Source organism: Crocodylus porosus, unplaced genomic scaffold, assembly GCF_001723895.1.
Source record: "Crocodylus porosus isolate Cpor-Errol unplaced genomic scaffold, CroPor_comp1, whole genome shotgun sequence".
NCBI classification, from domain to species: domain Eukaryota; kingdom Metazoa; phylum Chordata; order Crocodylia; family Crocodylidae; genus Crocodylus; species Crocodylus porosus.
This window is the reverse complement of record NW_017728947.1, coordinates 52,236,544-52,247,216: the sequence shown is the minus strand read 5'-3', so window position 1 is coordinate 52,247,216 and position 10,673 is coordinate 52,236,544. Positions and strand designations below refer to the sequence as shown.

Genomic DNA, 10,673 nt, shown 5'->3' with positions numbered 1-10,673 from the left:
GTAGTGCTAGCCAGCGTAGCACTGCTGAGCCTATAAGGATGCTGCAGGGTTTTTTTCCCCCCCAAGGTGGAGAACCTTGCATTATTCGGAGTTAAACACCATCAGGTTCCCGTCTGCCCATTTGCTGAGCCTGTCCAGGTCAGCTTGGATCACCCGCCTGTCTTCTGGCATGGATGCTTTGCCCCAAAGTTTGGTGTCATCAGCGAACTTGGCCAGTCCACTTCCGACTCCAATGTCCACATCATTAATGAAGAAGATGTTGAACAATATGGGTCCAAGCACAGAGCCTTGGGGGATCCCACTGGTCGCAGGGCACCATGACGATTGATTTCCGTCAATTACTACTACCATCTGGGTCCGACCACGGAGCCAATTTCCCAGTCAGCAGATCGTGGTGGACCCAAGGCCACAATTGGCCAGTTTCACCAAGAGGTGATCATGGGATACCAAACGGAAAGCTTTTTTGAAGTCAAGATATATGACATTAGTCTCTTCTCCACTGTCCAGGTGATAGGTCACTTGGTTGTAGAAGGAAATGAGATTGGTCAAGCAAGACCTACCTGCAACAAACCCCTGCTGGCTATCTCTCAGGATGTTGGCATTGGCCAGTCTATTAAGGATGGCCTCCTTAATAAACTTTTCTAAGATCTTTCCCGGGATAGAAGTCAGGCTGATGGGCCTATAGTTTGCTGGATACACTTTCCTTCTTTTCTTGAAGACAGCCACCACATTGGCCTTCTTCCAGTCTTTGAAAACTCCTGGCTCTCTGGTGTAGTGCCCAAAGATCCATGCCAGAGGCTGGGCTATGATGCTCACCAGCTCCTTGAGTACCCTGGGGTGTAGATGGTCAGGGCCGGCTGACTTGAAGGTATCCAGCCTCTCAAGTGTTCCTTCACGAGGTCAGGATTAATGGAGGGCAGGGGATTTCCCTCACCTGGACCTCCCTGTCCTGTAGCGGGCATGGGCGTCCCATGAGACTGATGAAAGACCGAGGCAAAGTACCCATTTAATAGGTTGGCTTTTTCCTGGGTATCAGTTGTCCCATCTGGTTCAGCAGGGGTCCAATGTTGCCCTTGCTTTTCCTCCGGCTCCCCACATATCTGAAAAAGGACTTTGTATTGTCCTTGATGCTCAAAGCTAGCTGGAATTCAGTTGGAGCCTTGGCTTTCCTGGTTTGCTCCCTGCAGGAACAGACCAGTGCAGAATAATCCTCCTTGGAGGTGAATCCCATCCTCCATCCTTTGTAGGCCTTTCTTTTTAGCCTCATGAGGTCTGCTAGGTCCCTGGGGGGCTACTGTGCCCTCTTGCTGCCTTTCCTCTGAGATGGAATAGAATTAGCTTGTGCATTGAGGATCGCTCCCTTGAGGAGCAACCACTCTTCTTGAACTCCCCTCTCCCTGGGGTTGCGGTCCCTTAGGGCCTCACTGCCAAGCCTCCTGAGCTTGTCAAAGTCGGCCTTCCTGAAGTCAAGGACTTCCATGATGCTGACTGACTTTTGCCAGCTTTACAGTGGATGGTGAAGATGATCACCTTGTGGTCGCTGTCACCCAGCTTCCCATCGATCACCAGGTCGCTGATTAGGTCATCCCCAGTAGCCAGTACCAGGTCAAGCAGTGCTTTACCTCTCATTGGCCCACAGACTTCTTGAGTCAGGTAGAGGTCATCCATGCATGAGAGGAAGCTTTGTGACCGTTCGGATTTTGCTGAGTGATCCTCCCATAAGATGTCTGGGTAACTGAAGTCACCCATGACAACCATGGCCCTGAAGCATGCAGCCTCAGCCAGTTCCCAGGTGAACTCCTGGTCAAGCTCTTGACTTTGGGTGGGAGGTCTGTAGTAGACTCCCACGATTGTGTCCCCTGTGCCGTGTTCCCCACGGATTTTAACCCAGAGGGTCTCCAGTCGTCCACCTTGGTCACCAACCTCAACTTGCAGGGACGTGTAGCTTTCCTTAACATAGAGCGCTACACTCCCACCCCTTTTATCTACACCAGTGGTCTCCAAACTTTTTTGATTGCACACCCCGATCAGTAAAAAATTTTTGAGCACACCCCCCCAATATATGTATATTTATATTCGCGCACCCCTATCAGTAAAAAAATTTTGAGCATATACCCCCAATATAGGTATATTTATATAAATATAAATAGTTCTACTATTTTCTTCCCGCACTCCAATGGATCATCTTGCGCACCCCACTTTGGAGAACACTGATTTACACGGTCCGTCCTGTAGCCATCTATACCCGTGGTCCAGTCATGGATGGAGATCCACCAGGTTTCCATTATCCTCATGACACCATAATTATTTGCATTAAGCAGGAGGATGAACTCCTCCTGCTTATTTCCCAAGCTCCTGGCATTTGTGTACAGGCAGGCACGTGTCCCCTTGGGGGCTCTTGCCTTGCCTACAGATTGCACCAGGGCTGGGACAGGGGTCCCTTAAGTGCCTTGGCCTGCTGGCTTTGCAAGGGTTGCTCAGCGGGCCAGCAGTGGTGGTAGTCCCCCCCCATCCCCCAGCAGGCTTAGTTAAAAGCCCAGTGGAGCAGGTCAGCCAGTCTGGCTGAGAAGAGTCTCCTCCCCAATGGAGAGAGGTGAAAGCCATATCTACCCAACAGCTTGCTGCCTCTCTCGCCAAAGAGTGGGCTGTGGTCATGGAAGCCAAAGCCTTCCCTATGACACCAGCACCACAGTCTTTGGTTAACTACGTGGATCCTCCTCTCCCTCCTCAGCCCATACCCCGAGACTGGGAGGATCGAAGAGAACACCACCTGTGCCCCCAGACCCTTTAGCCCCGCTCCCAAATCCCTGAGATCATGTTTTGATCCTTTTGTGGCTTTCTTGCCTTTGAGTTATACTCCTACCGTCCTGCCTGCTACCCACAAAGACAACATTACATTCTGGGTAGTTACTTACTTGAGAAACATACAGACTCCAGCTCCGCAATGGAGAGCATGAAAGTTGCAGGCTCCTAGCTCCTCTCCATTCACTAACTCCTGACAGCAGGCTCTCTGGGAACACAGCATAGCCCCACAAAACAAACACAATGCTGGATGCTTTTGTTCATCATCAGATGATCTTGGACACCTGGAAGAAGATAAGTAATAAATTACTGCGTACTTTTTGACTTCCATATGCAAAAAAATCTCAGTTAAAGAATGGTTGTATAAAAGTCCTGTTGTAGTTGTGACAGTCCAGAAACTATGCAAGAGGCAAGGATTTCTTATGGTGATATCTATTGGACCAACTATGTAGTTGAGATAAAGTTCAACAAGCTTTTGAATTTAAGACTCTCTCTCTCTCAGGTGAACTTTATGCGAACCGTAAAGTGAAAAAGATGTATTTTAACATTGTTTTCTCTACTATTAGCCCTTCATCTGCACATCAAGATTTACTACCTTAACCAAGTGCCAAATTTCTAGTCCCAACATATCCAATGGTGAAAGCAACTGTCAGATGTATCATCTAAAACCATGGTGCTCAACCTTTTCATCCAGCAGGCCAGACTGGCAGTGCCTGGTCCCTTCCATCTGGCCAGTAGACCCAATCTGGCACCCAGGGTAGGTGCAGTATGGTCCCATACAGCGCATGGAGAGGAGTGGGGGTAGCCCAAGTTCCAATCCAGCCATGTGGAGGAAAGGGGTTTGGCCCAGCACCATGGGGGATGGGAGGAGGGGGCATGACCTGGCTTCAGTCTGTCTGGATGGGAGAAAAGGGATTGTAGACCATCTGTGTGGGGGTTGTGGGGATAAAGGATGCACAGCATGGTGTTGCCCATTCTCAAACCAGTCCTGCAGGGGGACAGGGCATGGCCCAGCCCTGCAGAAGGAAGGGAGTACAGCCGTTTCCAACCCAGCTGGGTACAAGGCAAGGAGGCCTGGGCCAGACCCACAGGAAAAGCATGTGACCCAGCCCCAATTTGGCCACATGGAGGGAAAGGGGTGTGGGCCCAGCCCCAATCTGGCTGTGCAGGGGGAGTGTTGTGGCTCAGCTCTGACCCAATAAGCAGGACTGGGAATTCTGGCAGCGGGGAGGGTGGCAATATTAACTGTCATAGCTCCCCCACAGTCATATTTCCCAACCCTTCAGAAGCCTGAGCTTCCCAAGGCTCCACGTGCTTCACATGCCTCATTTGGCCCATGGGCTAGAGGTTGAACATATCTGATTTAACACACATTCATGACAAATGCCAATGTTTTAAAGTGTAATAACATTATATGCAGTCATTCTGTCAATGTTCTTTATTTTAGTAAGCTGTGCTTTTTCCAACCTTAAAATGGTCAGCTGGCTATTATGGATATAAACAAAATAGCATATTCAGTTCTGCAATACCTTTCCCAGGTTTCATAGTTTCATCGTGCTTAGGGTCGGAAGGGACCTAAACAGATCATCAAGTCCAACCCCCAAGTATTTTCTTCCTGAACTGATGCTCTTTACTGCCGACATAATTGAGCCATGTGTCACATGGTTTACACCAACAGCATGAACAGTACTGTAACACTGACAACAAAGCTAAGAAAACTACTAAGTTTTTACCGAAACTGAGAAGCTCGATTGAGGAGGCAGCTATAGTCTTCTGGAAGCTCTATTAAATTATTTCTTTTCCTTGGGTACCTAGGAAAATTAAAGAAAACAATCAGAAAAAATAACCCAGACTGGGCATGAATTGCAAATAAACCACTACTCTGTTAAATTTCCTATATTCTGTATGAACTTCTGACGATCCAGAGGTGTATTTGTTAGCTGTATTGGTCTGAGACAAAAAGAAATGCAAAAATATGCCAAATTTTAGCTGATTTTGGATTATAAACTTCACTGCTGAACAGAAAGAAAGATTTCTACACCTCCCTGCTTGCCATCTGACACCAACAGGGGAGGAATCCTGCGTGATCTGCACAACAAAAAGCACCTCACAAAGACACTCTTATGGACCCAGAGGGACAGATTTCCATCTTCGGCTTTCTCTGTGCAAAAACAAAATTTATTTTCTACCTATGGTGATTTTTTACCATCTCTAATTTTCCCTGAGCCTGATGAAGAGCGTGCGAGCCCAAAAGCTTGTAAAAAAAGATATTTTTTTGTGACTTCTTAGTTGGTCTAATAAAAAGTATCATCTCTGTACCAAGAATTCTAGATTTTTGGATTTATTTCTGCCAGTCTAGACGCAGCTCTCAAATCTATGAACCCAAAGGAAAGGCAGAGTAAAATCAATCTGGAGATGGATAATCGGAACCTTCCAAATCGATTCAGAGATTCAGCAATTCGGACACAGACACAGCTTTAAATGTTTTTAACACATACCTCAAGGTACCATGTGGCTCGTGAACGCTGAGATGGTGGGGTGGATGGAGCGTCCCGCAGGAGCACAGGGGGCTCCCCAGAGTGCTCAGCAGCAGAGCCGGAAGTGGACCAGAAGCACTTCTGGTCCACCAGGAAGTGTATGGGTAGCTCCCCTGCGGCCTCCTGGCTCAGCAACTGGTGCCTCCCGGGTCTGGGGGGGCACCTGGGCTCCCCTCGTGGCATACTGCAGAGCTGGGCGGGGTGCAAGGGGACCCCCACAGACCCGGAAATACTTCCGCTCCACTTCTGAGTTCACCACTGAGCATGCAGAGGCCCGCCCCCCAAACACTCCTGTGGAACGCTCCATCCACCCCATCATCTCAGCGCTCATAAACCATGCCTGGTACCTCGAGGTACGTAGAAAAAGCATTTAAAGCTGTGTCTCTGACCGAAACGAATCTTCAGATTCAGCCAAATCAAACTGGGGACAGTGATCCAAATCAACGAACCGAAACACTGTCCCTGACTTGGGCCAAATCTGAATCTAATATGGCCTGTTTTGCACACCCCTAGTATGTGTGTGCGCGCGCGCATTAAACAAAGGGGACAATACTAAGTCTGCATGGTAAGAACACACATTTAGTCTTGGGGAAGGTTATCTGACATTACCAGGAAAAAAATAAAGACAGATTAATCAGATAACATGCTTGATGGTCCAAAGGAAGAGTAGTAGTTTGGTCTTGGGAAGGGAGTGTAATAAGCTCATATGAAAATGAGGGGAAATTTATGGCAAAGGGAACAGGAGGACAGAAAAAACCTCACTAAATACAAGCACTTACAATTCACCCTTTTTTATCTATCAAAAACCCAGCTCCTTCAACAATTTGGGGTCAAAAAAACAAGCACAAAAAAACCCAACTAACCTTATTGCTATGCTTTTCCCCTTCAGATAACTTAGTACAGCAGGATCAGCACACCACCTGCAGCAAACAAACAGTGACTGATGACATTGTTTTACTACAATAAGCACAAAACTAGGTAAGCAAGAGGAGGACACAAATGGTTTTAATTATTTTTCTCTGAGAAGATTTAGTTGTTCTTTGAAATCTTACTTCTTGGGGATGAAATACAATACACGCAAAAGGGAAATCTATTTTTCTGATCGCTGAGCCAGGGGGGCCCTGTGCACACCCCGGAAGACCCAGAAAAATCTATTTAAAAAAAAGTACTTGTAAGGACCTCTTCACAAAATGGAACACGCACGTTTAAAAAAAATATTAGCAATATCTAGACGCTGAGGTTCTTATGGTGCCCAAGTGGGCCACTGCACTCCACTCAATGATTTTCACCCAACCACATTTTTAAAATAATTTAAATCACAAATATTTACTGTATTTACATTTATAATAGCAAAACAGATCCACCCACATAGTGTAGCAAGTTACAGTACTGCCAAACCACTAACTATAGGAATAAAATGATTTCTTTGGCACTCTTGCTAAGACAGTTACTTTGTATTACTTCTACAACACAGAAGAGAGATCAACAACAGATGGTTATTTTAGCTGATGTGCATCAATAGCATTTCTCAAAAGCAACTGAGCTCTTTCTTTTGAAGTAAGGCTTTTTAATAAATGCGCACAGGCTGATGTGGCAATTTAGCAATAGAATTTTTATAAAATAGATCTGTTCTCATTTAATTCCTCTGGTGAGGAGGTATTATCAGCCGCAGCTCAAAGAAATGTCTTCTGTTACTCAAAAATCACATCTTGTATGCACTCCTATGAGGATTAAACTTAGAAAAAGGAATGTTCTTAGCAGCCATTTAAGAATCTAAAATTAAGTATTAATAGAGACTGTTCTTCAACTAAATGAAGCAAAAATTATATTTGGCATCTCCCGGAAAATGAATCAGTATCAAGACTAGAGGTTGGACTTAACAGGCTTAAAACGTTTCATAGGTCAACAAAAAGGCCCCATGAGGACAGAGGTTAAGACAGAATAACTGGTGTTGATCTGGAGCAAGGGTGGTCAACCTGAGGCAGCCTCTGTGTGTGGCATGCAACAGACTGGGATGGGGACAGACAGCACAGTGGCACGTAGGGCAGGGAGCAGAAAGCAGAGCGGCAGATCAGACAGGGAGCACCAAGTAGGGAGCGGAAAGCTGAGCAGCAGATCAGGTAAGGGAAGGGGATTGGAGTGGCATGCTGGGGAGATGGGAAGCTAATTTGTCACATGCCTGTCTAAAAGATTGCCCCCCACTGCTCTAGAGAATTCTGCCAGGCCCAAGAATATCAAATGTTAACACTAATATCGTACTCTGTAAACAGATGTCTTTAAGGATTTCCAGAGTCAGTAAGATTTTGTTTTTATTTTATCCAATTTTTCCTTTACAAAGAGGTTTCAGCATATTATATAGATGGGGCAATAATCAGTAGGCTAACTATCACCCTTAATCTGACTGAATTGAAAATGCAATGCAGGCACAGCCCTAAATCAGAACAGATTATACTACATGGCAAAGCAAGATCCTTCTTCTCAAGATCATCATTATAATTAACATCCCGTCTGTGGAGAGACAGGCAAGATAAGGCAGATCAATGAAGAAAGAACAGCCTAGCATAATGGTGCTCATTCTCTGGCCTATGGACCACATCTAGTCCGCAAGAATCCTCACAGGTCTGGGAATCTGGTAGTGGAGGAGTAATGGCAGCATTAAGTGTTGCAGCTTCCTGTGGTAATTAATGCTGCCAGCCACCATTCCTTTGCTGCCAAATTCCCTGACCCAAGGGGTGCCCTGTGGGACAGATGTCATGGTCCCACACACCGATGCATAGGGTTGTTTTGCAGCTGGATCCGGCATGTGGGAATGGGTTGGCATATGGGGCCAGGCCGCAGCCAGATCTAGCATACGAGATAGCTTTGCGGCCAGAAATTGTGTGGTCACACCTGCCGGCAGATTGAGCCTGAGCGGCCAGGCCAGCAAACCCACAAACTGACTCCATGATGGATCTGGCCCACAGAGCCAGAAAACTGAGCACCACTGGCCTACCAAAAGATCAACACTGCAGGATAACTTACATGGTTTCAAATGAGTCAGAAGTTGGCCTCGGGTCTGTTGAGGTTCACCGTGTCGGGGCAGTTTATTAATATAAACAATTAAAAATAAAGAAAAATACCACCTCTTCAGCAATTCAAGATGCAGCGTGCTTATCAAGCTAACTCTTAACATTTTAATATGGCATTGCTCAGAGCTGAAGCAATGATTCAGTAATTGTACCCCAAATTCCCATATGATCATCCCAAGACAGCTACTCAGGCTAGTACCTTTGGAGCAAGAGGTTTACAGTATCCCAATATTCCTGGTAAAGCAGGAACAAATTGGTGGGAAGAGATAGATAACTACAAAGTGCCTTGAACTGTCCTTCATCAGAAACTGCAAAATAAAACATGAGGAATATGTTAATTTTTTCAAGCCAGTCCAGTCTTCTACAGATCTTTCTGAACAATTCACACAATCATAGCAGGCATAATGGGAATCCACGATTGTTTTGATTTTTCATGCTGATTAATAGGCACACCTGAACACAAAGAGCAGTTCTTCAGCTGATGCAGCTTGACATAGCTCTATTCACTTAAACAGAACTAAGTGAATTTATACAACTTGAGAATTTGGTTCTTAATTTAATAATATTAAAGTCCTTTTAAATGGTATATATGGGTCAAAAACTTAATTTCTTTAACCCCATTTCAAGGTTTTCAGTCCCTACCTGATTACTGTAGAACAGGGATGTCAAGTCCACCTCCTGCCCCAGGCTGGATCCAAACCATGGGGCTCCTTGTGGGCCACTTCCAGCCTGGAGGTGGTTCCAACTCAGGGTATGCAGCAGCAATGACAGTTCCAGCTCCAGCACAAGGATGCAGCTCCAGCAATAGCTCCCATCACATGCATGCCCTATGCCAAAGTCAGCATTGCTGCTGCTGCCATGTGCCCCATGAGAGCCAGACCTGCCACAGGCACCACTGCCACTACCAGCAGCTCCAGCTCTGGCACAGGGCTTCAGCACAGGGCCACAGCCTGGCAAGTGGCTGAGAAGGCAGACCCAGAGCACTGGTGACAGGTGAAGCTACCAGAGGGCAACCAGAGCTGCATCAACCCTCATTTGCTTTCCTGCCACCAACTGTCATGTCCACCAGGGCCCAAGGGCACCTGATTCTGTGGCAGGCTACTGCCCCTGGCCCCATCTTCCAACTCTTGGTTGCCTGTCAGTAGCCCAGCGAGCTGGAGAGATCTGACCTGCACACTATGTTTGACACTCCTGCTCTATAGTACAGAGCACATTATACATTTATTAGAGCAGCAAAACTACGTGTTTTGAGACTGAAAGCTTCATACTGGGCACATCTACATGAGATGCTTAACTGTGTAATAGTGTAATTTACTGCAAAATAAGCATGTGGGTCTACATGTGCACATACTTATTACACAGTAAACCTTGCTAATCCTGAGTAAATCTGCTACCTGCAAATGCAAGTAGCAAATTTACTTTTGATTAATGTCAGCACAGTAGCACTTGTGTAAACATCTGACCAGGGCCAAATCTGCTTTGGGTCAGCTGTCCAGCAGGGGGCAGGAAATTTCTCCCTGCCCCCTGGGAGCCGCCTGTTGCCAGGGCAGGCTCTGCCAGCAGAGCCTGGTCAGGGACTGTCTTCCCGCCCTGGCAGCAGGGAGCTCCAAGCCCTCTGATCTGAAATTGCAAATTGGTGAGTGAGGGTTAGATTTCATAGACATTAGGGCTGGAAGGGACCTCGGGAGATCATCAAGTCCAGCCCCCTGCCCAAAGGGCAGGAAGTCAGCTGGGGTCATAGGATCCCAGCAAGATAAGCATCCAATTTACTCTTGAAGGTGTTAAATGTAGGTGCTTGAACCACCTCTGCTGGCAGACTGTTCCAGATCCTTATCTCCCAGTGCCAGCTCTACTGTTACAGGGCTGGTGCTGGGACATCTGCGTGACAGGCAGGGACTGGAAACTGTCCTGGTATGGGACAGGTCCCAGCCCCGTGCCCAAATTGGGTGATTGAGGCACAGGGCTTGGAAAGAGCTGCAGGGATGGGGTAGGTCCTAGACCCCTGCCCTAATCTGCCAGTGGGGCAACTAGCAGCGAGCTAGCTGCCAGCTGCCTCACTGGAGCATCCGGGCAGGGGCTGGGACCTGCCCCTCCCCTGCAGCTCTTTCTATGTCTCCTGTCCCTGATCGGGGAGCCAGGGCCAGGAGCTCTCTGCCCCAGCAGCAGGCAGACACTCTGGGCAGGGACTAATGTCCTAGCCACAGCAAGGAGACAGCTGTCTCCTGGCCCAGTGCTTCCTACCAGACCTGGGCTAGTATGCAGGGGG

General features: G+C 47.2%; 1 protein-coding gene across 3 annotated transcripts in view; it reads right to left on the bottom strand.

Annotated features, from left to right (window-relative positions):
• Positions 1-10,673, bottom strand: part of UBR1 (ubiquitin protein ligase E3 component n-recognin 1) — a 122,057-nt gene that overhangs the window by 6,656 nt on the left and 104,728 nt on the right. For all 3 annotated transcript variants that reach the window (XM_019551684.1, XM_019551685.1, XM_019551686.1), the window contains exons 42-45: positions 8,607-8,715; positions 6,203-6,259; positions 4,536-4,613; positions 2,916-3,086 (exon numbers count right to left, since the gene is read on the bottom strand). In XM_019551684.1, the coding sequence (XP_019407229.1) occupies positions 2,916-3,086; positions 4,536-4,613; positions 6,203-6,259; positions 8,607-8,715 (415 nt within the window). The remainder of the gene's footprint in view (positions 1-2,915; positions 3,087-4,535; positions 4,614-6,202; positions 6,260-8,606; positions 8,716-10,673) is intronic.